The sequence below is a fragment of the Sesamum indicum genome, linkage group LG4, assembly GCF_000512975.1.
Source record: "Sesamum indicum cultivar Zhongzhi No. 13 linkage group LG4, S_indicum_v1.0, whole genome shotgun sequence".
In the NCBI taxonomy this organism is placed as follows: domain Eukaryota; kingdom Viridiplantae; phylum Streptophyta; class Magnoliopsida; order Lamiales; family Pedaliaceae; genus Sesamum; species Sesamum indicum.
The window spans coordinates 16,233,049-16,259,712 of NC_026148.1; the positions used below are offsets into that span (position 1 = coordinate 16,233,049).

At 38.4% G+C, this 26,664-nt stretch overlaps 5 protein-coding genes across 5 annotated transcripts; 3 read left to right on the forward strand and 2 right to left on the reverse strand.

Moving 5' to 3' along the window:
* LOC105161227 lies at window positions 310-2,209 on the forward strand. The gene is made up of 2 exons (XM_011078848.2): window positions 310-1,015; window positions 1,773-2,209. Exons 1-2 carry the CDS (start codon window positions 461-463, stop codon window positions 1,833-1,835), a joined length of 618 nt encoding a protein of 205 aa, XP_011077150.1. The 5' UTR covers window positions 310-460; the 3' UTR covers window positions 1,836-2,209.
* On the forward strand, window positions 2,584-3,707 carry LOC105161228 (protein TIC 20-II, chloroplastic). The gene has a single exon (XM_011078849.2). The coding sequence runs from the start codon at window positions 2,833-2,835 to the stop codon at window positions 3,460-3,462; it is 630 nt and encodes a 209-aa protein (XP_011077151.1). The 5' UTR covers window positions 2,584-2,832; the 3' UTR covers window positions 3,463-3,707.
* On the reverse strand, window positions 4,097-8,728 carry LOC105161229 (biotin carboxyl carrier protein of acetyl-CoA carboxylase 1, chloroplastic). Its single transcript, XM_011078852.2, has 8 exons — window positions 8,623-8,728; window positions 8,359-8,555; window positions 6,832-6,885; window positions 6,604-6,749; window positions 6,213-6,525; window positions 5,986-6,057; window positions 4,510-4,575; window positions 4,097-4,413 (listed from the first exon to the last, which is right to left on the reverse strand). The coding sequence occupies exons 2-8, from the start codon at window positions 8,524-8,526 to the stop codon at window positions 4,390-4,392; spliced, it is 843 nt and encodes a 280-aa protein (XP_011077154.1). The 5' UTR covers window positions 8,527-8,555; window positions 8,623-8,728; the 3' UTR covers window positions 4,097-4,389.
* LOC105161230 (thioredoxin F1, chloroplastic-like) lies at window positions 17,009-19,382 on the forward strand. Its single transcript, XM_011078853.2, has 3 exons — window positions 17,009-17,413; window positions 18,809-18,908; window positions 19,011-19,382. Exons 1-3 carry the CDS (start codon window positions 17,121-17,123, stop codon window positions 19,143-19,145), a joined length of 528 nt encoding a protein of 175 aa, XP_011077155.1. The 5' UTR covers window positions 17,009-17,120; the 3' UTR covers window positions 19,146-19,382.
* On the reverse strand, window positions 19,655-25,260 carry LOC105161231 (proteinaceous RNase P 1, chloroplastic/mitochondrial). Its single transcript, XM_011078854.2, has 6 exons — window positions 23,672-25,260; window positions 22,837-22,926; window positions 22,524-22,705; window positions 21,167-21,287; window positions 20,226-20,294; window positions 19,655-20,131 (listed from the first exon to the last, which is right to left on the reverse strand). The coding sequence occupies exons 1-6, from the start codon at window positions 24,827-24,829 to the stop codon at window positions 20,042-20,044; spliced, it is 1,710 nt and encodes a 569-aa protein (XP_011077156.1). The 5' UTR covers window positions 24,830-25,260; the 3' UTR covers window positions 19,655-20,041.

Consider the following 26,664-nt stretch of genomic DNA (forward strand, 5'->3'; position numbering starts at 1 on the left):
CAAATAAAAGCTGAAGCAAGAAAATGCAGTGTCGCAAAACTTGTGTGGGTTGGGTAACAAGAAAATAATATAGCCTCGCTCCATTCCAAATCTATTGAGTTATTTATAGAAGAAGCTTATTTGCTTGTTTAATCTAATCAACCAGTGTGGTTCATTTAATGAAATTCTTTTAATACTTTGTATTGTTTTTAATGCATCATTTATTTATTATTATTGTGATACTTAATGTTCAAATAAAAATAAAAATAAATTTTGAAAGTTAAAGTATCATCAGTGCTCTTAGGTGAAAACAAAAGGCACACCATTAAAAAAAAAAAAACAAAAAAGAAAAGAAAACACTTTTTTTGCCTCCAATCGAAAGGCAAATGGCAAAACAAAAAGCGCATATATCTTCATCAAACTTGAATGCCCTAACCTAACCCCCCAGACTCAAATCCTTTCCTTTCCTTTCCTCCCAAAAATGGCTTCTCATACATCAACACCAACACCCATACTCACCACCTTAACCATCCTCTTCATCTTCATCTCCCCATTCACCCCCACCACCGCTGACCATAACCTCGCCGCCTCCTCCTCCTCCTTCTACGACGTCCTCGAATCCCACGCTCTCCCTATTGGCCTTTTCCCCAAGGGCATCTCCTCCTTCTCCATCGACCCCCCCACCGGCCGCTTCCACCTCCATTTGGTCTATTCTTCCCCCTGCAAGGCCGAGTTCGAGACCCATGTCCGATATCAGTGCAACATCACCGGCTCCATCTCTTTTGCCAAGATTGCTAATTTGTCTGGGGTGGCCGCTCAGGAGCTCTTTCTCTGGCTTCCCGTCAAGGGTATTCGTGTCGATGTTCCCAGCACCGGGTTGATTTATTTTGATGTCGGTGTCGTTTTTAAGCAGTTTTCCTTGTCCTTCTTCGAGACGCCCAAGGAGTGTAATGCTATCACGGGGGATGAAGGAGGAGATAATGATGATGATGATGTGGTTTCTTTCTATGATCGCAATCGTGGGCCTGTTGTTGAGGTTCGTACTTTGGAATTCCTACATACTTCCATCATCATCGTCATCATTATTATTATTTTGTTGATATTGTTGTTTTCTAGTTTTTGGAATTACGAATTTGGTGTTGTGTTCAATCAAATGGAGCCCCTCAATCTGTGTCCATAATTCTCGAGCTCTTGTTTTCATCTGTGTTTGCGATAACATGTACCACGATGGTTTTTGTGTGTGGGCAACCTGAATTAAGATTTGAGTATAAATTGATGGAAGCATTATGTTCCCCCCTGGTATTTGGAAACAATACATGTTTGCACGCATGGTATTTGTATTTGCCACGATGTCATGTTGATGCTTTCATTTTCAAATTTTATATGTTATTAGGATAGATTATGGCCGATGATGTTTTTGATAGCTAGGAGTTTTGTTGTTTAGTTCTATTTCTACTATTCTATCTTCCGTGGGATGTTTTTAGGTGTAGGAGAGTCAGGAAGGTTGATTGCATGTGTGTGTGTTGTTAGGAGTCAAACTGGAGTTCCGTACTAAGATATACAGTTGGAAAGATAACTTTGCGCGTTGTTAGTATGTTATATAAATAATCTGATAGAATCAGGGCATGCTACATATATATTTCTTTTTCTGTAGGACTTTCGTGCTGCTATTATCGTCTTTACCGGAGAGTAAAGGAGATGTTTATGTAATCTGTGATTCTATTTGAGCCTCAGAAAGAGGAAACTAGATATAGTTTTATGATGTCTAAAATTCATTGCTATTTAACTTGCAGAATCATTCTGGAGACTTTGTGAGAAACCGATTCACAGATGAAGAAAGGAAAGCTGTTTCTTGAATTAGGGAGTAAAAGGATTTGAGTCTTGACATTAGTTAAAGTATTCGTTGTGGTTTGATGTCTATTGTGTGAGGAGTGCTGATGATTTCTGGTTCTTCTCTTCTGATTAGTCGTCCTACACATTACATGCTTCATCCTAGAAGCTCCTGACAATGCGGGCAAGATTGCAGTTTTGTAAATGTTAATGACATCCCGTTTCGTCTTAAGGTGGTTTCAGTTGTGTAACAGTGATTAGTTGTGCATTGCTGCTTCCCCCCCCTTCCTGTCTATGGGTATGGTCTTGTCGCTTGTGTGAAGTTTCTGTAAATTTATAGAAGTGCTGTAATCTAAACTTCTGATCTTCTATGACTATGGAGCTGATATGTTTGAAGGTATATGTTATTTTTTTTCCCAATTCAGTTTTCATGTTTCTTTGGGTTGTTAGATGTGCAACCCATTCATCCCTACATGCTCGTCTTGTGATTGAAAATGGCCTGTGCAATGGCACTTATGCTCCTAAAAAGAAGGGTGATTCAAATCATGCACGAGGTTCTTAGCAAGTCCTACATATGAACTGTGGGTATCGGTCGAGCCTTGTATAAAGGGTCATAAGTTGGGATTATTGCCCGTCCCCCTTCCTATCTGTAAGCTCCTTTCTTCCCCCTTTTGCATATGCTTGCCATCTTTCTACAAACTGGACAGCCATTCTTTTTCATTTTAATGGGCCATTTCCAACCTCCAAAGTTTCAATTTCTGTTACCTTAAAGCTTTCCTGGAAATCTCTTGACGGACGTATACTAAACTTGATGATTTATTATCTAGAAGTGATTATCCATATGTATACATATATGTACTTTGTCAAATAACAATTCCAAGTAAGAGTGATTTACGCAGTCTAAGTCCAATAATATAAATCCCCTTTATTTCTCCTCAATATCAACGAGTGAACTCAATTATCTATACCCCATTTCTGTCTCACTCACGCTCATTGTCTAAGCTAAAACCCTCTACCTGAAAAATGGCCTCTATTCCACTCCTTCGACTTTCCGTCCCACTCCACCACCGTAGATCCACCGCCCTCCTCCCCCCTCACCCCCTCAAAACCGCTTTTCAACCGGGTCGCCTCCCTCAACTACTGCTGAAACCCACCACCACCACCAAGACCAAGTGCTCCTACACTCCCACCCCGGCTCCGGACCGATTAATTTCCGCCGCTGCCTACTTCCTCCCCTTATTCAACGGCCTCCAATACGGTCGATTCCTCTTCACCAAGTACCCAGTTCTGGCCACACCGTTCGAGCCCCTCCTCCCTCTCCTCTCTCTCTACCACTCCGTACCCTACGCCAGCTTTGTGACCTTCTTCGGGTTCTACCTGGGCATCGTCAGAAACCCTAGTCTCAGCCGTTACGCGAGGTTCAACGCGCTGCAGGCTCTTGTCCTGGATGTGTTGCTGGTGGTGCCGGTGTTGCTGCAGAGGATAATAACCCCAGGGCGATCGGGCATCGCGCTGAAGCTGACGGCTTGGGCTCATTCTGGGCTGTTTGTGTTTGTGGTGGGGTGTTTTGTGTATGGGCTGGTGGCCAGTGTTCTTGGCAAGACTCCCTATCTGCCTCTTGTTGCAGAGGCCGCCGGCCGCCAATTGGACTGACTTCTCCTCCTTTTCTTGGGCCTACAAAGGATGCTGTTGGGTTTTTGTGATGAGGAAATTGTAATATTTGCAGATTGCAAGGCTGTTTATGATGTTTGGTTTTTTGGGCTACAAAAGTCGAAAGTTAATGAATTCAAAGGCAAAAATGTTTTGTTAATGAGCATCAATTAATAAATGATTTTGGTATTATTAAATGCTTAAATTGTAACTTTGTTATGTCGCGTGATATTATGCTAGTATTCTTTTTTTGGTTCAATAGGATTGGAAAGTTTTCAGTCCTACTCTACGGGATTAATATTTGGGTCTTGCAGGAATAAAAACATTGCAAATATGGTGACATTAATATGTTTGGTCCTGCGGAGGCAGTTGTATAACTAATCTTTTAGGGCCCTTTTTACTTTGTGGGTAGTGATAAGGATGTGATTAATTAAAGTATGATTGAAAAACTGATTATCTGTTTGCTGATTGTGTTTGTTTTGAATCATGACATTTTGTATGATGATAATGTGGTTTATTACCGTAAATACCTTTGCTAAAACAACATAATTCGCTCGTTGCTTATGTTGGGTCAGTAGACAGATGTCATTACCAAAATCGTTTAAAGAAAAAGATTATTACTAAAGACAAGTTTGGATTGCACAGAGTAGTTGAAGTTTGTACTACAAAGGCCATACATGATATCCTCACGTCATAAACAAAGGCAAATTGTAAAACTAGTAGCAAAGTGTCCATAAAATTAAGGAAAAATGCTCCCAACAATTTCTACACTTGATGAAGAAAAAATCATCAGCAGCTCATTCGGTTCAATCTCTAACTAGGTCTCACCCATAGAAAACAAAATTAAGGAAAAGTAAATAAATTCTGCATCCCACAACATACTTTAGCCGAAAGCCTTCCTACTCCTCTGGGCGTTTTGCCTCATCAGCTCTATGGTTCAATCACAAAGAGAGGCTGTAGACAATAAACAAAATAATGTAAGGCCACCCCAGTGGATAGGGAGAGTACTTTTGTTTATTAAGTGACTGAGGTTGGTCCAGAAAAACTCACAGTATCAACACTGACTGGCTTGCCATCTTCTAGAAGGATCTCGACTATCTTTCCAGACTGATCAGCCTGCAGAGAGCGATTCAGGCATTAATGAGATGGGAAAATCTGGCAGCAGTGAAATGATACCTTTTGCACACAATGTGGATACCTCAGGCTGATGCAAAACCAGATATACCAAACTCTATAGCAATGGTAAAACAGCAGGCGAAGGTACAACATATCATGTTTGATCATGTCATTCAATGTTTTGAAAAAGTGGATGGAACCCATGAAGTTTTTCAAAAATAAAGTACCAAGCTTGCTAGAAACATGTGGGAGGTTGCCTAAGATTGTAAATAGCCTCCGGATATTGATTGTTGCAGGCATAACATCTATGTTAATCTTATCTCTAAAAATGGGGGTCTGACCACAAAAAATCTGGATAGACTTATTGCCACAACACATTCAGCACCTCATTTATGGGTGAAGGATCCAAATACTTGAAACAAGGAAAGTTTTGGACGCAACCTCTTGGGAATTCCAAAATGCTCTACACAGTCATGTAACATATATCAAAACACAGTCATGAAACTATTGCATTCCCTCTACATTGGACAGACGCTAATGTCATTACAGAGACAGAAAAAACATGTGATAACACACTAACACAATAAGGTTAATTATGAGAATATAACATATGCCTAACAACAGACCGTGTATCCTTAATCACATTACATAAATTTTGCCACTTATAGTGTGTTAGTGATACAAGTCTTGCTTGTTAGAAGAATGCTTTTATTTATAGGTCATGATACAAGTCTTATCCTGCTTGTAGGAAAAATCCTTTTGATTATAGGACACAGTGCAACTCCTATCCTGCTTGTTTGAAGAATGCTTTGTTTATAGGTCTGGTTGTGATCGAGTAACTTTCCATGGATTCCAATCTTATTTAGAACTCGGCTTCAACTATGTCAGTTGACTCCAGGGACAGATGCCTTGTTAATAAAAACAGACAAATAATATATAAAGGGGAGACTGGGGGAAGTCTATTGGATCAATTCATAATGTTGAGTTTCTCGGGAAGAAAAAACCACTAGAAAGTCAGACTGCTAAGTAACTTTTACATCAAGATTCAGTTTCAAACAAAATCTGTAGGCCAACATTCTCATGAGGTATTTAATAAGATGTTCTTGAGAAAGTCAGCAAGGAATGATGAAGTATTTTTTCCCAAGATCAGGCTGCAGCATGAGGTGGGAAGCCAGTGGATGCAAGATGTGACTGATCTTGGTTTGAATGAAATTTTACACAATTAGGAAAACAAAAAATGTAAAATCTTGATATGGATGCCTAATCATTTCAAAGTAATTAATACTTGAAGAAAACGCCAGAAACTCAAAGTAACTAGTTTATAAGCATTTCCCACTTAACCACAGAAAGCAGAAAATATTAAACCTCTGGTAGCAGAATCTCAAAATAAATGCATACGAAAAAGCTTACTTCGATTTCATTCATCAGTTTCATGGCTTCAATGATGCATAGAACCTGTCCCTTCTGTACTTTATCTCCGACCTGCAAAAGAGTGCAGTATGAGAGAGAGAGAGAGAGAGAAGAGAAGTATATCAAATTGGCAAATGGAACAAATGTATAGCTTTATCCATGTTTCGTCAGACAATGTAATATTGATTATTGCTTCCTGAATATTTTTGTTCACACATATCAATTACCTTCACAAATGGTGGTTCCCCAGGAGCTGGACTCCGGTAGAAGGTTCCTGCCATGGGAGATTTAAGAGGTGGATGAGATGACTTAGCTGGTTGAGCTTTAGGTGGAGAAAGTGCTGGAGCTGGTGGGGGAGTAGGTGCTGCAGTTGGCGCAGGTGAAGGTGTGGAAACTGGAGGCAGTACTGCAGGCTGAGGTTGTGACTGAACATATGCAACAGGAGGAGGTGGTGCAGCTAAGGCCTCCTTCTTACGTATTAAGACTTCACAGTCGAGCTGTTTCAACTCTAGTTCCACGATATCCTTAGCATCCACCAACCTGCAAGAAGGACGCTTTCCTGAGCTCATTCACAATTAAAGAGCCACTTAAGAGGGATCATAAAATTGGAATGCGTACTTGACAAGACTTGCAACTTGAGTAATAAATTCAGATATTGATTCTTCTGATGCCAAAGCAATAGGTGTATCCTTGGATTTGGCCGGTGAAACCTCTGATGTGGCAGGAGTGGAAGCTTCAGCTTTCGAGGATCCATCCGTTGCAACCTTGAAAGCAACAAATAGCTCAAAAAGTTTTTCCAAAAAGAACGAAAATTTGAAAGGAGTTGATATCCATGGAAAACCTTACATCATTTAGTTGAGCTTTTACCATAGCAGAACACTTCCAACCAGACTGCAAGCCCTGCACAATGTAATCCACATCATGAATAAAATTCAAGGATTACAACTAAGAGATATAAGAAAATGAATGTGCTTTGTTGGTTCCAGTCTATCAGTAAGACTAGGCTCTAAATCAAATTCAAGAATGAGAAAATGGTAAAGATGATGTGATAGGAATTTCTTTTCCTGAGCACATAGGAACTAGGAAAATCTAAATAAAGCAAATATAAGGAAGAATCTTCTGAGAATAAAATTTATTTCTCTAATCTCTAATTAGAGAGCTTTTTCATTTTAATTTTCTCTCCTGTTACAATTCCCTTACTTAAGTTTATATGAGTATGACTATATTTATTTTAATTGGACTCATGATGTCACATTGAACGTATCTCCTATATTTCCAATTTGGATCCTATATTTCAATTATGACAGAATGAACAAAAGAGCAGGAAAAGCGGAACAATTTTGTTGAAATATTATTCAAAAGAACTGAAATGCAGTAACATGTAAATTGTCGAATCTCCATTTATTAGCTTTTATTTAGATTCTCTTTCATTTTCTTTGGTGCCAAAGCGGCAAAGCCCAGCCTAAACAAGGAGATAAACAAATTGTTTCCAATAGAATCTTCACCATTATACCCCAAATCTCAAATAGAGGTAAGCATGTACGTTCCTGATGGCTAAAGAAAACCCCAAAAAATAAGACCTATTTTTCTGGTAAACCAACGGAAAAGCCAGACAGCAAAGCTCTCGGCACAAGGATTCTGTTAGATGCTATTTGCTATAAATCAAATCTCCAGCATTTGCCAAGTCTCCACGCGCTTCTTAAACTTCCAAGCGTTTGTAAGTAATAGTGCCCATTGGTTAGTTTGTATTTTTTTTTTTCTATAATCTTAAAGAAGAAATATACATCAAAGTACATTGGTACTCTGCAATCTCCTTTTATGAATAAATTCCCTGTTCATACATTCAGTTTTGAAATGTCCAAAGTCTATACTGCACAAATTTGATAGACATTTCTATCTCTGCAGATTATCAGGAAGATGCACTCAGTTGTTTCATTCCAGATTTTTAAAGAATAACGTTGCACAATTTGCTGAAAGAATTCATTTTCTCCACTAGAATCCAAGAGGCTCATGCATGAATTTGACCATATTCAATTTAGTCCATCTCTTCTTCAGAAATTTCATTCAGTTCTTTCCTTAAATAAGAAGACACAAACACAAATCTGTTCATTTCAGCTCGAGCTCCAACAAACTTGGAAACAGCATAAATCAAATAATTCAAAAATAAGTTAGTATCTCAGCACGAACAAGCACACCTCGACAGATTCTACATTTATGCAGGGTCACCGGCAGAAACTAACTGAGATCCACCTCACACAATCAAATCAAAAATTCCGTGCATGAAAAGAATACCGATAATTAAGCACACAATTCTCCAAATGAAGTTATAATGCAAAAAGAGCATACAAAAGCGGGAAAAAAATCGATTTATACCTTGGAGAAGAGGCGGAGCTTGGGCCTGGGTGTGAGGCGGAAGGAAACCTTGTTGGAATTTGCTCGAAGGAAGAAATGGCGGCTGGCGAGCGGTAAATAAGTGGAGGATTTGTTAGCATTCCCGGTGAGGGAGGCGGCCGTCGCCGCTGCTCCAAACGTCGTCGCCATTGCTACGGCGGGAAGTGAGAGTGTGTGTGGTGTGTGTTTTTAGCGCTGCTCCAAACGTCGTCGCCATTGCTACGGCGGGAAGTGAGAGTGTGTGTGGTGTGTGTTTTTAGCGTGTGCGAGTTTTGGGTTTGGGTTTGGGTTTGGGTTTGGGGGATCCGCCAGCGGAGAAGGAAACAGTGCTGTTCGATGAGACCAAAGAGTGGAGATAGATAATAGCTGTAGCTCTGCGTGACTGAACGGTGTCGTTTGGCAGGTGGGTGGGCCCCGCTTGACAACTGATCTTCTGGGGACCAAAACTGGCTTTATGATGAGTTGTACGTCGTGTTGCAGTGGAAGTACCCTGCTACTTATAGAGTTAGATGCCAGTAGTCAAATCCTTTACCGACACGTGTCCGACAAGATGATCTCTTTCTTCTTTCATAAATTACGATTCGGTACTCAAACTTAACTGTTATTGCTAATTGACACACTGATTTACACGAAATTCGCACTAACTACTAACCTAATATGTTTTTATTTAAGATAAATCACACTCACCTCGTTTGATATTTTGGATAATTATAAATACCTATTCATTATTTGAATAATTATAAATATCTTTATAATTTTAATATCCGTTTAACAACGAGTTCATTCTATTATGTTTCTATTCGACTTTTACAATAAACTAATCAGAATATCTTTTAAGATTATGTATTATACTTTTACATATTTTTTTAAAAAAATTATATTTTTATAGACTAATATGCTTTATAAATTATTTATTTTAACTGTCCTCAAAATATTTTATATTTTTTTCAAATATTTTCTTAATCCAACAAGGGTAAAGCAGTTTTCACATCACGATTTAGGAATTAAAATAACAAATAATATATTTATACTTATTCCACATTTTTAAAAATATAGCTAACGTAAATATGCACTAAGAGGGTACTTTGATGCTCTTATAAGTTATACTAAATTTAAAAAAATAAGATTTTTGGAGCCAATAAGCTATTTTATCAAAAATAAGGAATTTTTAACTTAATCTAAAATTATTTTTTAGGTAAATATAATTTTTATTAAATAAATAGTACAATCGTACAGTACAACAGTGCTCAATGAGTGGTGTCTCTCTCGACAGGTCAAGGATTACGCCAAAGTCTATACAACGCACAAGAACTAACAGAGCGAGCTAAAGAAGCACTAAGAATCCTCTGTCTAACATCTTCCACAATGAGTCCAGCAAGTGTGGTCGGTTCTCGCTCAAACTACTCAAAACATCTTAAGTTCCGTTCCTTCCAAATATGATACACACATGAAGCCAATAGCGCACGATAAACCAAATTAATAATGTGTTGCCCTCTCCATTTTCTTGTAGCTCACTCTATGTCTATTGGTCAGTCTCAGTTCGGCCAATTAAAACGAACGGATCATCGAATAGCTATAAGGCACCGTCAGGCGTAGCAGCATCGGAAAAATAAGTGCCTATACGCCTCATTCGCGCCTTCATCATATAAAACACAAGCGCCTAGGTAAGAGAACCATGGCTTATCAGTCGCCAAAAACTTCCCTAATATAACAAGCCATAGAATAAAATATACCTGTGTATCTTGAGAGAACCCAAGAGTAGTGAAGACCAACCTACCTTGGGTCCTGGAGGGACCAGTGACCGGTATAGAGATGTGGAAGTAGGATTACTATTTTCATACCGCCAAATGATGCGATCAACACCGCCATGAATCCGAAGCAGTGATTGTAGAATCTTCAACCACTCAATGTCTATAATGAGGGGCCATTGCCATTGCCCCTCTATGATAACGCTGCTGATCTTGGTAGAAATCCCAAGCTCAAGGAGTGGTGGTCCATGAGGAAATCTAGCAATGAGGGGCCCAAGATGGTGCCAAGGATCCTGTCAAAGATAGAACGTAGCCCCATTACCAACCTGAAAGTCCACCATCGACCGAATAAGGGATCATAGACGAAGTAGTCTCCGCCAACCCCACGAACCCCCACAGTCTGGAACCGCCTAATAGATGTATTTTGCAATCGTCCATTATAGAGCCACTCCACCCAAATAGACGTCCTATCACACCTTATAACGTCATAGAGTTTCTTACACATTAAAGCTCGATTCAAGGTAGCAATGTCCCGTAAGCCATGCCCACCTTCCGATAACGGCTTACATACATCTTGTCATGCTACCTTGGCATAGCCCCTAGTCGTCCCCCCTTTCCATAAGAACTCTCGAAGTTGCTTCTCAATCTCCCTTATAACACCTTTAGGTAATAGGAACGTTGAGGCCCAGTAAATGTTCAATGCCATAAGGACAAATTTGATGATTTGAATCCTCCCAGCATAGGACAACGCCAGACTTTCCCATCGTTTAATGCGTTGGTCAATTTTCAAGAATAATAGCTGACAATCTGTTATCAATAATCCAGACGAGAGGAGCGGAAGTCCTAAGTATCTCATCGGTAACTGTCCTTCCTAAAATTCCAGCATCGCCAACAACTCTTCTCGAATCCCGTGTGCCGAGCGAGAGATAATAAGGTGGCTCTTATGTTCATTAAGCCGTAGACCCGACCAAGATGCGAACATATCTAGGCCCTACTTGAAGACCCCTATAGAACCATATCAACTACAAAATAGTAGCAGATCATCGGCAAAACCAAGCTGAAAAAGTCAAGTACGAGCACATTTCCAATGGAATGAAAAATGTCCATCATGTTCAATCAACTTTAGGAATAAAAGATGTAACACCTCCATCATAAGAACAAATAGGTTAAGCGACATGGAATCACCTTGCCTCAACCCTCGTGAGCCCGCAAAAAATCCATGGGGTTTTCCATTCAGACCCACCGAGAACGACGGTGTTGTTACACACTTTTCTATCCACCGAATAAATTGTGCTGGAAATCCAAACATGTGGAAAACTCCTAGTAGAAAGTCTCATTCCACTGTGTCATAGGCTTTTCAAATATCCACCTTAAGAGCACATCTAAGTGGGAGATGCACCTGGTTATACCCTGTAAATAGTTCCTGTGCAAGCATAATATTGTCGCCTATACTACGATTAGGAACAAAAGCAGCCTGTCAAGGGCTGATTAATTTATTCAACACCCTACTCAAATTTTGAACAATAATTTTAGCGAGCACTTTATACAGCACGTTACAACATGATATAAGACGAAAATTCGTGACCAGCTTAGGGGAGTGTACCCTGGGTATGAGTGCCAGCAGCGTGGTGTTGATTTGCTTAAGCATCTTCCCCGTAGCAAAGAAATCCAATGTCGCTTTCGTTACTTGAGGACCCATAATTGGCCAAGCGGCTTTGTAAAAGCCCGAGGAAAACCCATCAGGTCCTAGTGCTTTGTCCTCAGCAATATCAAACACAGCCTGCTTCACCTCAGCTGCGGTTACCGGTTGGAGGAGTATGAGGGTCTCCTCCTCATTGAGCACATGCCTCACCTATGGCCTCAGGTATCGGATATCTATCACTTGCATCCGTCTGTCTCCACCTAATAGAGCCTGATAAAAGGAGACAAACTCATGAATAACCGTTCCTGGATCTGTGTAGGTAGTCCCATGCTCATCATTGATTTGCAAGATCCTTCGAACAAACCGATGTTGCGCAATCTTGCGAAAGAAGATTCGTGAACATTGATCACCCCCCTTTCATCCACTGCATCTTTGCTCTCTACTGTAGTATGATTTGTTCGAGCTTCACTGCCTTGGCATACACCAGTCGACAGCAATGTTCCAATAGGAGGAACAACTCGTTCCGTCTATCCGTGTTAACCAGTTGTTGGGCTGTCTCAAGGAACCCTTTGGTCAGTTGTAGATTCATCGTCAGATCCCCCTTATTGCGCCTCATATGACAAAAGGCAGGCTTTAAAGCTTTGAGTTTACGAGTAATCGCGCACATCGACACACCTACCATTTCATACTGCTAGATATTCTGCACACTGGGAATAAAATCCAATGAAAGAGTAAGGTAATTATCAAATCTGAACATACCTCCCAGTTGTTGTTACCTATCCCCATAGAGCACCAGCGGTGATTGATCCAATGTGCGTGGAGTGAGACTATAATAGTACGAGGTTGGGAATCGTTCTAGCCAAGCATCATTAATGAGTATACAGTCCAACCTCTTCCATAAGCTACGCGAGTTGGAGCTACGGTTATGCCATGTGAACCACTCACCCCTGCATAGGAAATCGGAGCAATCCCGTATCCTGAATACACGCATTAAACTCCTCCATGACCACCCTTATATCACCAGAAGTACCATAAACCTCACTGAGGTCACGTATAGCATTAAAATCACCCCCTACCAGCCATGGATCATTCACACACTGACCGCCAGTATCTCCAAAGATCTCCATAGCTCTCGACGTGCAGTAATATCATTAGCTCCATAAATAACAGTAACAATCACATTCACATGAGTTGCTCTAACAGTCACATGGCAATGTATATATTGGTCACCCAACGTAATCACATGAACATCAAGTATGTCATCATCCCAAGCAACCCATATACGATTACCAACAGTCACAGAATCAACAAACCATTTCCAATAAGGCAAGACTGTATTCGAGAGGCATTATTCATTCGCACACGTGTTTCTAAAAGACCAATATAGTGTAACTTGAATTCAGCTACGAGATCTTTTAGTGCTAGCTGATGGTTCCTCTTATTCAGGCCACGAACATTCAACATGGATCACCATTGATGGGGTTGCTTGCATTAGGACCCAAGTAGCATCATCTGTATCATCAAGGAAATTTAGTGCATCAAAAGTGTTACAGATGACTAATTCCTTACCCTTATCTCTAACCACCTACTCCCCACGTGTAGCAGGTATATCTCGACCAATCAACTATTGTGCCTCATCTTTATCCTTCTCCACTGTTGGTGGTGCAATAGGAGCTGAGTTTCGCACACGCTGCACATATACATTCACCGGTGGTTTTGGGGCTTTTGTGGTGGAACAGTCTTTGGTAGCATCTCCCAAGCTCATACAAGTGGTGCACTTCAGTGGAAGCCACTCATATTCAACATCAACCTTGCATGCGTGTTTCCCTCCTTCCTCCGTTGGCGACATGATAATTAAATGCTTTGGTAGCTTGGTGTTAACGTCAACCATGACACATACACGAGCGAAATTCAGTCTCGTGCATGCGCGAGTGATCGCATCTGGATATAGCGGTCTCCTAATGCCACTCACCATCGTACTCAGACCATCGTTAGTCCACAATTCAACTGGTAAATGCCGAGTTTAACCCAGATTGAACGTATGTTTCAATTTGCGTGTGACCATGCCCGGCTCTCACTTCTACAACACAATTGGTTGTCCCTGGAACAACCACGAGCCTCCCTCAATGACTTCCTCCATAGCCACAACCATCTTAAAGCTGAAAAAGAAAAACCCATTCGCCGTGGTTGTGACTCCCGTCACCAACAGCCAAATAGATGTGACATAATCTTTCACATGGTGATAATACGGGTGTTTGCCCAAAAAATAACCCACCGCTGTCTCATTCCATCATCGTGACCCTTCCAGAATAGTATCCAATGAGAGTCGCACAATTATTTTTCCATTTTGCATCGTCGGTGGCACATATAACAATATTTTACCGTCAAATTATGAAATATATTGGCAATTTTATCATCAGAATTCACAATATTTGAGCACGGGTGAAGAGGCACATTACTGACAAAAATACCGGTCGGTGAACCCATCGAAATTTGGAAATTTGCAGCAACATTCCCAGGTATCGAACTCCTCGAAGGCCATAAAAGTGACAGGAGAATCTGGCGATGAGAGGAGAATCGCAGTAGGGTTGTCTGCATGAGAAACAGTAGCAGATGCGACAGCAGCAGCCACAGGTTGGAGCTGCGCTGCTGCTGTCGCCGCAATCAGAAAAGTGGTCGGAGACATAGTAGCCACAGAAACAATGGATGGGTCTGTAGTCGGTTCCTGGCGCATGGGCAATGGAACAACAGTACGAGGCAAAATCATGCGAGGAGGACGCGACAACAATGGCGGACTCTCATTTTCTTCGCCAAACTTCTCAGTCCAACGTCTTTGTAAGTCCTTCAACGCAGTGATAGAATCTGCATCCCCTTTGTCTATAACCCGATGAGCCAACTTCAGAAATTCAGCGAATCGAAAGCTGGTTGTCTCTTTCACGCCTCCATTACTTATGGCTGCAGCTTTCTTATTACAGAGAATGGTTTCCTCCTCATCCAAATACCCCAATTCATCAGCAATGATACCATCCATGGCCTTCAAATCTCCTTCATCTCCAGAAACAGTCCCAATTTCGCTCTTCCTCAGCCGAGTTGCTGTCGTGTGATGTGTGTGAGATTTTAGGTGTGCTAGTGTGTGTGAGAGAAGAGAGTTTTAGAAGAATCCATCTTAAGAACTCAATTTAAAATTTTAATAAACTCCTTCAAATTAATTATAGAATTGTTATGACCAAACATCTGATCCTCTCACTCGATCGAGCTTGCGGATTCATTTTACTTTTGATTTTTTTATATCATATAAAATTTAACGTATTAATACAATTTTACTTCATATGATGTTGTATTTGAATAAACTACCTCCCTATAAAAAGAAAACATTATCTTCATATCTTTTTTAAAATAGAGCAACTTCATTTTAAAAAAATAAAAAGAGATAGTTTGCTATTTATTTTTTATAAAAGTGTGATTTGCACATATTACACTTACGAGGTTGCTTGCATTTTTTTTTCCAGAATTTGAGTTGAAGTTTGGAAAGACTAGACTATTTTCAGTAGTAACTTCAGTCCACATATTTTGGATATTAACTTATATATCTTTCCTCATAATATTCACATTGATCACGACCAAAAAAATAATAAGTGAAAGGAATAGAAAAATAAAAATAATTAATTACACTTAGACCCTTTCTAAAAATACGAAATTATTTTTTTTTAAAAAAAATTAAAATTATACTTACACCCCCTCCAAAATTCTTCCTTTATACCCGACACCCTTTCGTTAGAGTTTAGATGAAAAATACTAATGCTAACAAAAAGAATTATATTAATTCTCAAATTTGTTTCTCATTTGATATTTTCATGTATATTTTTGTATTTATAAATAAATAAATATAATATATTTATGTGGAGTAAGATAAACACCGTTAACTAGTTTGTTTTATGTCTTTTTTATTATAACTAATTACATTTAAAGATTTGAAATTTTTAAGAAGGGGAAAAAAGGCAAATTATCATGATTCAATTGTTTTCATTACCCAATTGATTTGCTCAAATTTAGGATACATTCTTGATATAATAATATTTATATTTTTTTAATTTATGGTCTATTTAAATAAATCATCATATTTTTTTTGCATAAGTATGCAAGTCACTTATAACAGCAAAAAAATAGAAGTAGTTTATGTAATATTATTAACATGTTTTTAGAGATGTATGCATATTTTTTTAAAAAATATAAATAATTTATATAAATAAATCTTAATAAATGTAATTATCCCTATATTCCAAGCATATATGGATCCACATATTGAGATAGTAACACTTCATTTTGATCTATAAATTCCAAATTCCAAATCTTTTGTATGTATAACAATCTTGGATTTCTCCATTTTCAAGTTTGTGGTTGGGAAATTTCCCCAATCCTTTTCAACTCACAAGGATTTTTGGAGTTTGAGATTTTTCCACTTTTTAACAATTAAGGGACGAGACGAAACACCCTCGATACGTGTATAAAATATAAATGAAGATCTAAAATCATATATGGAAGATAATTTTTTTTGGAGATATTTCATATTTATCACACCAAATTGGTATGGATAAATTATTAAGAGTTTAATGATATTTTAAGAATTTAATATTTGTCATTCCAAACGAGTTATTTTAAGTTGTTAAGTTAAGCTTAATATATTATATATTAATATCAAAAAACAAACAACGATTTGTGACACTATTTTACTAATTTTTTGTCGTGTCAATGATATATTTAAGTTGGTTTTACTTTTTCTTTTGAAAATGTGATATGTATGTTGATGTATCTGCTAATATAAAAGCAAAAAATAATTCACTCACAAACGTTGGATTATGAACCACTACACTAATTTTTTTATTTTGTCGATAATACCCTTTAAGTTGGTGTTTTTATTTCTTTCTTTGTTTTTTATTGAGATGTGACGTGTTGATTTATATATTTTATTTTTATTTATAATAAATTTATTTGTTATATGCACATAGAAATGACATACAACGACAGTTAATAGTATGAATAAATAATATTACTATTCGAAGGATTATTGCCACAAAAAATTAGATTTAGAAAAAGAAAAAACTCATAAAAAACCCACCGAAAATAGTGGCACAAACCAAAAAATCTCGAGGCTAATATGGTCATTTGATCCAACGAAAAATTAACGGTCCAGTTTCGTCGGCCAGCAGCCCCCAGTCGCAACCTTAAATTCCACCCTCAAACCTCTCTTCTCACTCATCGTCTGACTTTCTCTCTCCTCCACCACCTATACATACACATATACATATATCTCAACTCTTACTCAGTGAGCATACACACACTCACATACGCTAATAATGGCTCTGCAGGTGTACAGTGCAGCTCCGAGGACCTCAATGGTTCAAAATTCTGCCTCACAGGGGATTATCACCAAGCAGCCCGCAATGGTCTGCGTCGCAGGTGATTACCCTCAGCTGATGAGGAGGAAAGAGATAGGGCTGAGGATGGGATTCCGGGTCAGGTCCAGCTTGGACGCCACGACGGCGGTTGCGGAGGTGGGCCAGGTGACGGAGGTTACTAAGGACACGTTCTGGCCCATTGTCAAAGCCGCCGGCGATAAGACAGTCGTCCTTGATATGTACACCCAATGGTGGGTTTATCTTTTTTCGATTTTGGGCGTGTCTTGATTCATTTGATGGTTGGACTGAAGTTGTTCTTATACTAATCCATGCTTATCAAAGATCTTGGGGCTCTCTTCTTTTTTAAAAAAAAAAAAATTGGGAAATTTTGTGATATTATGTAGCAAGGTACATATAAATTTAGTATAAATAGGTATCTGAAATTACCGTTGATATAGAGATGTAATGTTTGATTTGTTCCATTTGCTGCATTTGGGGTTGATTCAATTCTAATACTCCTTGGATTTTAGTGAGTAATATAATATAAAACTTCCTTTTTTATAACTCGGATGTCAGTACTTATGCTTAATTTTTTATACTTTTTTTCATTTCCATGCTGATACTAAAATCCAAGGTCCAAATATAGCATATACGTTGTTTTATACTACTTTGTTCAATTTCTTGCATGTGACTTGACTCTTGTTCCTATCAAGAAAAGTGATTTCTCTCTATTGATTGCAAGTTTAACTTGTATAATGTGTATAGTGCTTCTGGAAAGAAAATATAGGCATGTAAATGAATGTGGTTATACATGTTACTTCATCGGGCTGAGTGGACGGAGATTTGGTTTGCAGGATAAGGCCCTTCTGTAGCTGAGCTTTGTGTCTGTAGGAGATGCAGTTTGTCAGAAAAGGCCTTTCTTATTAGCTGAGTTTTTGTGTCTGTATGAATATAGCGCTGCAGTTGAGTGTGGAAGTGATAATATGACTAGAAAGCAAGTGGAATAACTCAAGAGAAGTGGGAAAATTTTCCAAGTAGCTAATAGAATGAAACTTTTAGCATGTTACTTGCAGCTGATTCAGGAAGATTTCAGATAGTAATTGTGCTGCTATTGAAACTTAGAATCGTAGATAATTACTTCAGCATTCTTGAAGACGATTGACAAGTTTATCTCATTTTTTCCTGGATGATTTCTTAGTTTATGGTTCATCTTTATTAGGATGAGCTGCCAAACTTTATCCCTTCGCTTCTCACTTCTTATTTAAATTGCCATGATTGGCTTAGACTCTGAGTAAAGAAGAAGCACAATAACCTCATCTGCACATTTCCTTAAGTGGAGTTCTTTGAGCCATCAATATAGCTGGAACATTATGTGCTGCTATATGATATCATGGATGCAATCTTGATGTTGGTTGTCTCATATGCCGTTGAATTGTTGCGTCTGGTCTGTTTCTAATTCTGAAAGTTCAGAATTTCATCAATGTATTGAGTAGAACAAGTGGTGAATGCAATTCAATGTTTTCTAGATAATTTAGAATTCTTAAGGTACCAATGGTGCCACTTGTTTCAGCCTAGACATCAATTGTTGCATTGCTTCAACATTGGTTAAACCAGTTTGCTGAATTGAGTCATTCTTCCATTTGCAGGTGTGGCCCGTGTAAGATAATGGCTCCAAAGTATCAACAATTGTCCGAAAAGTATCATGATGTCATTTTCTTGAAGCTGGACTGCAACCAAGAAAACAAGGTGTGCAACAATTCTCTCCATCTCTCTCGCTCTATTGATCTATCTGCCGAACTATATAATATCAATATCTGGTTTGATCTAATATGCTGATGCTGATGGCAGCCACTAGCAAAGGAGCTAGGAATTAAGGTGGTTCCTACATTCAAGATACTGAAGGACAACAAGATAATCAAAGAAGTTACAGGAGCCAAATATGACGATTTAGTTGCTGCAATCGAGACTGCAAGATCCACTTAATATTTTTTTTCTTTTAATTTGAAGCTTGCCCGCACCTTGTAACTTGTTAATAGATCGACAGTTGTGTTTGTCGGGGAACGACCCAAAAATCCTGCCAATATTATTTGTAACCCGGTGAAATGATGATGCGTGACACCAATAACTTTTGCTATACTAGTATTTTTCAGTAATCTCTGTAGATTCTTGCATAATATATAACTCTGTGAAATGATGATGCATGATACCATTATGCACGAATGCTCATTTCTTGTTCATCTCCATTTCTGATGTGCTTCTGTTTCTTCCTTTTTTCGTATCTATACACATTTCACACTGCCCCAGACCTTCACTTGGTAGCTAGTTGAACGTGTATGAATGATGTTTAGTATGCTTTAGATTTTGAATTTTATTTAGCAGAGCAGTTACTTATATTATTATATCAGCAAATGAAAATAAATAATTAACAGTGCTCATGCCAAGGAGCTGGAATCAAAACGTTTTTGTTCAAGATCGTGCTAAAACCAGTAAAGAATAACTTTATTCAACTTCATCAGTTGATAAAAGGAATATTTGATATCACAACAGGGCTCGAACAAGATAAATATGGCTTCTCACTATGTTTGTATACAAAATTCAGTATAAAATTTGTCGCCTGAGCTCGAACAAGATAAATATGGCTTCTCACTATGTTCGTATCCAAAATTCAGTATAAAATTTGTTGCCTGAACTCCATCTATACTCGTACAAGAATTGGCCTGTCAAAGGCAAATAATATCCTAATTTTACAACTTACTGATGTCAATGGGAATGCAGGAGGCTTTTTCCAACTAAATCTCCAAAATGTAATGGTTGGACACATTCCCCTCAGCCTCGCTATGTTCATCTCATCCTCCCTGCGATAGAGCCTATTCATGCAATCACATCCTTGTGGCACAAACCCATTGTCTTGGAGTCTCAAGATCATCTCCTGTTACAGTTGGTATATGCCAACTACCTCGTTCTGACTCCTGCAATTATGTTGTACAGCAAAAACGGAACTTTCAGACATGAAACTCGCACTCTTCATTTAACAGCCATAAGATGATCAAGCCATTAATCTACCTGGATGACAAGTGAATATGGTGGTGGCATGTGCAAAATGAGCCCATTGCTAGAAGGTTTTATCCGGACCTGCCAGTTTGTAAGAAAAATCAGAAGAATGAAAAACTAAATTTTTGTTTTTATATACCACTGATAGTTCAGTTTCAGTTATGCATTCAACAGACAATATGAAAACAGAAAATGTCATTCTATTGTAAATTGAAGTAACAGATAGATATGTCCACGCTTAGTGCTGGCTGATAAAGCATGTAACCAATGTCAGACTTCCATGGATTAAAAACCTTGAAGTCGAGGAACCATGATATGAATAGAGCATATGTCTGGTGTGGTTGTATGTATATTAGCAGATACCATGCGAAATTCTAGAGCTATGCCATCTCGTCTTGGGTTAATGAAGTAGCTTATTATGTAACCTCCTTCCGCAACAGTTGACTATCTATGTCCCTTTCCCCCAAGAAACTCTATGACTTGCATAGGCAGAGCAACTCAAAGAGAGCAGCGAAAGAAGATCTGAGACTACGAAGTTCACTGTTAAATGAGGGTATTCAAGGTAAGCCAATGGTATGAAATCTTATAAATAGACATTTAAGTTAAAGACTCTTAGAGTTTAAATCCATAACAATGAATCTTTTGGTTGCAATTGCTTTTAATTCATTAATCAAACCCATCAAGCAGTAGAGATCTCAAAGTCAAGTCATTTTGGAATATTCATAATCCTTGATTATTTTCTTGTTACCATTGGATTTCATGAATATCAACTAGCAAAAAAGTTCAGGACAGCTCCACCACAAGCAATATTTTACTTAATGCTTCCTTCTTGCTGCAGCTAGTAACAAATTATTAGCTAGCTACACGAATAAAGGATATAAATATAACAGCTATCAAGGCAGTTTGTTGAGTACACAATTAACTAATAGCTATAATGAGGGAAAAGAAACTACCTGATGCTTTTCTTTCCATCTAGGAAAAAAACTATTGCCTAAAAGATTGAACAAGTGATCCCTCATCTCATCATTTGTCACCAGCAAACACTTTGAACTGACAGCAGCATATAACCAATACCTAGGAGGGAAAGAAAATGAGAAACATGAACAGAATAGCTTTACTGGAATACCTCATTAACATTTCTATATCCAGAGGTGCTTGTAATCTCAAAGTCGATGACATATGACAAAAACATGAAAGTAAGAAAGAATGAGAACAGGAAGAAAGGAAGAAAGGAAGAAAGGAAAGAAAGGAAACAAGTTAGAGAACAGAACTTTTATATCAGATTTGAATATGTAAGTACACTTGAGAAATGAAACTTGGTAGAGTATGTTGAGTGTATCTGTAACAACAAAGCATATCATAAAGCAGAGTTGTATGCTGAGCCATAAACTACTATACAGCTTACATTCCTATCTTATCCCTTCCCTCTCTCATAGTATCGCTTCTTGAATGGAAGTGCTGTATGTGAGAGTATCTTATAAGTCAATAATTTTTCAACCAGACTGAAGCAAGAAACTTCCTATCATTATTATTTTTTGACGAATGAAAGTGTTAATGAGAGAGTGATCTTATGAATCAACCATTTTACCACCATAGTGGAAGAGAAAAGATTTTTATTCTATATATCCAATTCTGCCAAGTGATGACACCTTTCTTATCTAAATACACCACTTTTATTAGTGTGAAACAGATATTAAATCAAACGACATTGGAGCCAGAGAAACCACTATTATCATGTAACAATGTTGTATCTCAAGGAACCTCGAAAACTTGGTTTATACCATCAGATATATATATACACATATGTGTATATATATGTGTACTTCAGTTGCAGGTCCTTTGCAAAAGAGGAATTGCTAGAATGCTCAGAAGCTAGGCAACAGTACCAACTAGCAGAGAAGTCTCGCCATAGTTTTTTTATAAAGATCAAATAAAAGGAGACATTTAATATCTTCCAAGAGCATCTACGATGCATACAAGACGACAATGGCAAGATCCTTAGAAAGAGAAGATCTTAGCTTAGGTATGTGTTTGTTAGCTATAAGAAATTACCAATTTCCATGATAAAAACAACATTCTATGCACCTATCCCAAAATGAAGATCAAACAGAATAAGGCATGTAGGTCATCATTATTATTGGTTGAATGTCGTGCCTAGTCAGAAGCAAATAGATCTCGATTTTGTTAAGGTTAAGTGATTCAATTGATTCAACCTGGCTACCTGGCACATGGGTATCAAATAAAAACTCTAAATGGAAAAATGATATTACAGTATAAAAAAAAAGAAACAGGTTATCAATCATTAAGTACCAGTCGTCGTTTGAACCCTGTGGCGTCGAATAAAGTGCACCAGCCCTTTTCCAGGTTTCCAACAATTTTTTGTTATTAGGATGTTGAGCAGGACCACCACTTACTCGGCTCTGGTGTAGAACAACAAGAGGAAATTTCTTTGTTGGGCTGATTTGACGCAATTGGTTCACAACTCTCATGATCTTCAAAGAAAAGGACAGTGTCATTTTATATATACATAATTTTACAAGACTACAAAAGACACAACTCCTTTTGTCTTAGTTTGTCAAATTCTCTCTAGAGTAAAAATGAGGGGAGTCAATTTATATTTTACCTGAGGGAAGCTAAAAGTATGTTGATTAGCAAGGCCCAAATTCGCACCATCAACTACAGCATCAAATGGACCATGCCGCTGAAGCCACTCCTAAACCAGCACCTTTTGAGTCAGACTCACAATATTATAATTAAACTAAATGCCTGAAACCTGAAACAAGCTTTGCACTTTGCATGTCTAAGACATGGTAAAATCAAATTCATAAACATCAGGTCCTAAGCATAATCTCTTATTTCACTTAATTACTCTTAAAATAATAAAGTTGTCTTATTTCGGATAATTCAATTGATATCAAATTTCAACCTGTCCCTGCGTGAAATTTTCTATTATGGCTTAATTTACAATTACTAAGCGAATTTGTATTAGTTTCATTGCAAAAGGCCAATTTGTGTACTTTCTAAAATGGATATCTAAGTACATGCATGCAGTAGTGCACACACATGTAAATTTTCAGTATGTAGTTGTAAGTTTGCATAACGGATATACGTAGTTAAAGGGTTATGTATTGAGGTTTTAATACACAATATGAAAGAAGAAATCTGCAAGTAAACTTAAAAACATAGGAAAGGTGTATTAAAATTAACAACAATCAAGGATTTGGGCAGGTTCCAGGATTCTGACAACTGTTACAAAGTCTAGGATAATGTTCATATCAACTATACTATATATGATCACCTATTTTTTCTATTTAAAACTGAAGGAGAGGTAGTCCAATCTCTGTAATTTCAAGGAACAGAAAACATTTATATGCTCTGCAAGTAAAATTACTGATTCCTCTACAGACATAGTATATGCACAAAGGATCTTCGTGGCAGGAACTGGAAACAAATAATACCTGGAATTTAGCGAAGTTGGTTCTAGCTTCTTTCTCACTGGCCAATTTAGCCAGGGACTTTGCAAAATTCTCTGTCTCCTCGGGATCAATATCAATGCAAACAAGTTTGTCCCCACACGACTGGCACACTCCAGTCTCATCCATCCTGGTCCTCATCACCGTCCAAGTCCCTTTCCCCAACCAACCTTGGCCATGCCATCCACCTCCTCCCTCCAAAACCCCTTTCTTCACCTTTCTCACATCCCATTTCTCAGCCCCAACTTCAGCAGCCCTTTTTGACCTAAACCAGTCCTCTATGGTAGATGCAGTCTCTTCTGATACCTGTCTCACTGTGGCCCTCAACCTATGCATCATTTCATACACTTTCCCCTCCCTCTTTACTTCAGAACTAAGTCTGAGGAGTGCAGAGAGCTCAGTCTCCTCAGCCAAGACACCATTGTCTATCATATGGGAATCCACTTCATATGCCTCATCAGCCATCCCCTTCTTACAGAACCCAAATAATGCTGGCCCATACGACCTCAACTTTGGAACAATTCCATGATCCTTCATTTGCTTAACTAAATCAAAAGCCAATTTGGGATCCTCTTTTGCGGCTGCCAACCTTGATACGTTGGTGAATGTCGCCTCATTCGGCTCCACTTTATCAATGCGCATTTGCTTAAAAATCTGAAATCCGTTATCCAACCTTACAGAGTCTTCTCCATCCTCCTCGCCATTGTCACTCTTTGGAGAACACAAATAAAGCAATACATTGTAATGATGCACATTAAGCTGAACACTGTTGGCCCTGGCCTCATTGTAAAGGTGAAGGGCCTCAGCCAAGTCACCGTTCTTCGAACATGTATCCAGTTTCACACGGAGAATCATTTCCGGGGACTCCCGACGCGCTTTTTTCCTGGATATTCGACTCCCCATATTTTTAGAGGACTGGAGGAGAGCTTCAGCCGAGGTGGTGGAAAAATGGGTTGTCTTTCTCGCCATTGAACCGAGACTCTTGGGCTGTTTTTGGGCATTAAATATAATTGTCATCGAAGTATAGTTACGCGAAAGATAAATGCAGCGTTTGGAGTGGACAAACAGCACATTAGAGCTCTTGCAGAAGAAGGGGAGAAGGATTAAGGTTTTAGTTGGAAAAGACGCCACGCGAAGGAGCATCCCTGCTGCAATGGGCAGATTACAGAAGCCCGCAAACGCTTCAGCAATGCACAACACTTGTTCACCAGAATGACTCCTCGAATTCAAGCAAACACCATCTGAACTTATCAAATTATAAGTCCTCTACCCACACACGACAAAGAATCTGCCAAAACACACTTGCCCGGTATGCCCACCAGTTATTCGCTGGATTCACCCACTGAACTTAGCAAGAACCGGTGACGCCGCCAGAAACGCCTCCATATCTTCCCTCCAATATGAAGGACAGGAAATTGCAGTTGGAAAAAAAACCGTCCGTCGTTTAGAGTTGGATAATGGAACCCGATCCCAATTCAAACTTCAGCTGAAGAATCAATGGATGTGTTGGAAGTAGGATAATACATTAAACGGGGAGATTGTTACTCGTCTCGTTGCGGCTGTGGTGATACTAATTGGAATACATTAAAAACCCCTATCAAACTTTTTATTAAAAAATCCCCCCAGAACATTTTACTCTAGTCTTAAAAAACCCAAGCCTCTATATTTTGTTGTTTAGGTTGTTGTTTACGCTGTACGAATAATAGTGTTGTGAACCAATCAAATTTTGGGACATCCCAATAATATTTGGAATGCACATGTTCAAATGACTTAGAATATGTATTTATGTAAGCCATTAAATCATAATAATCCTTCACAATTAATGCAAGATTAATCATGTATAAAGCGTATACTTTTTTAGCATGACTGCAAGAGATGCCAAATTGAGTCTACTTGCCACATGAACATTCTTGGTCCAAAATTTTGACAATATGGGTATTGAATCCATGTCTATTTTGACGTTTTGTAACAACCTAGGCGAATTATTGAAACTGATGGTATTTTGTGACTTGAATGCTTAACAGAATTTTGTTGTCTATGTGTGAACATCTTGTACATAAAATCCGTCCATAGTTGGTTGTTGGTCAATATTACACTATTATTCGCAAACCTCTCACGAAAATAATGGACAGTACGTTGAAGCGTCATCTCAGCTATTGCTGTCAACGGTAGGGGACGAGCCCCTTTCAAAATTCCATTTGATGCATTATGACATGTTAGTCGTCAAATACCACATCGCCATCCACCATCTTGAGAAACTGTCCATTTTTTCTTGTTAATTTGGTCTAAGAATTTTAACGCACCTAGTTTTTACCTCGTTATCTCTTATAATTCGATTGAATTTTTCTAATTTGATATTTAGAGTTAGCTCTCCAACAAAGATCCTTCAACACAATATTTTTATAACAACTGTTGAAATTAAAACACACATGCCTCAAGCAATACCGGCTCACGCCGTGAGGTGGCACAAAATCCAAACTTTCACCTACTATTTTAATGATACTAGTGGACAGATTCAAACATGGATTATAAATTATCAAGGAAGCCATAACCCATCAACCACAACAAATTGCTTCGCCAATCTGATAATGCTTCCACTACATCCCACAGGCAAAGAAGAAGTTCTAGCCGAATGTCTATTGGTTCAGTTAAACGACATGATGTTTGAGTGGATATAGCTTGTCCTTCTACATTGTATACAAATCAAAATTACTACGTGCCTCAACTGCCTCAATATTACTACATGCCTCAATTGCCACAAGATGATTGGTTTCAATCGACTCCATATATGCTAATTCATACAGAAGCTTAGTCTTTACATGTAGATCTTGATTTTGGCCTTGGCATTAATCAACCATATGCACTAGGATACAACATTTCACCAATTCATTTCCATCATTTAATGTATATCGTGAATGTGAAGTTTAGTTCTGCAACAACATATGGACATTAATCCCGATGGTGATAATGAAGAACAA

Bases quoted from the DNA above. Each gene is read 5' to 3' on its own strand.
- LOC105161227 (XM_011078848.2), top strand. From the start codon at position 461: ATGGCTTCTCATACATCAACACCAACACCCATACTCACCACCTTAACC. The intron at 1,016-1,772 runs GTTCGTACTTTG...TTTAACTTGCAG, and splicing joins ATCGTGGGCCTGTTGTTGAG to AATCATTCTGGAGACTTTGT.
- LOC105161228 (XM_011078849.2), top strand. From the start codon at position 2,833: ATGGCCTCTATTCCACTCCTTCGACTTTCCGTCCCACTCCACCACCGT.
- LOC105161229 (XM_011078852.2), bottom strand. From the start codon at position 8,526: ATGGCGACGACGTTTGGAGCAGCGGCGACGGCCGCCTCCCTCACCGGG. The intron at 6,058-6,212 runs GTAATTGATATG...ACTCTTTTGCAG, and splicing joins GGGAACCACCATTTGTGAAG to GTCGGAGATAAAGTACAGAA. The intron at 4,414-4,509 runs GTGAGTTTTTCT...TATTGTCTACAG, and splicing joins AGCCAGTCAGTGTTGATACT to CCTCTCTTTGTGATTGAACC.
- LOC105161230 (XM_011078853.2), top strand. From the start codon at position 17,121: ATGGCTCTGCAGGTGTACAGTGCAGCTCCGAGGACCTCAATGGTTCAA. The intron at 17,414-18,808 runs GTGGGTTTATCT...TTCCATTTGCAG, and splicing joins CTTGATATGTACACCCAATG to GTGTGGCCCGTGTAAGATAA. The intron at 18,909-19,010 runs GTGTGCAACAAT...TGCTGATGGCAG, and splicing joins ACTGCAACCAAGAAAACAAG to CCACTAGCAAAGGAGCTAGG.
- LOC105161231 (XM_011078854.2), bottom strand. From the start codon at position 24,829: ATGCTCCTTCGCGTGGCGTCTTTTCCAACTAAAACCTTAATCCTTCTC. The intron at 22,706-22,836 runs GTAAAATATAAA...TTTTCTTTGAAG, and splicing joins ATACTTTTAGCTTCCCTCAG to ATCATGAGAGTTGTGAACCA. The intron at 20,295-21,166 runs GTAGTTTCTTTT...ACAAACTGGCAG, and splicing joins GATGGAAAGAAAAGCATCAG to GTCCGGATAAAACCTTCTAG.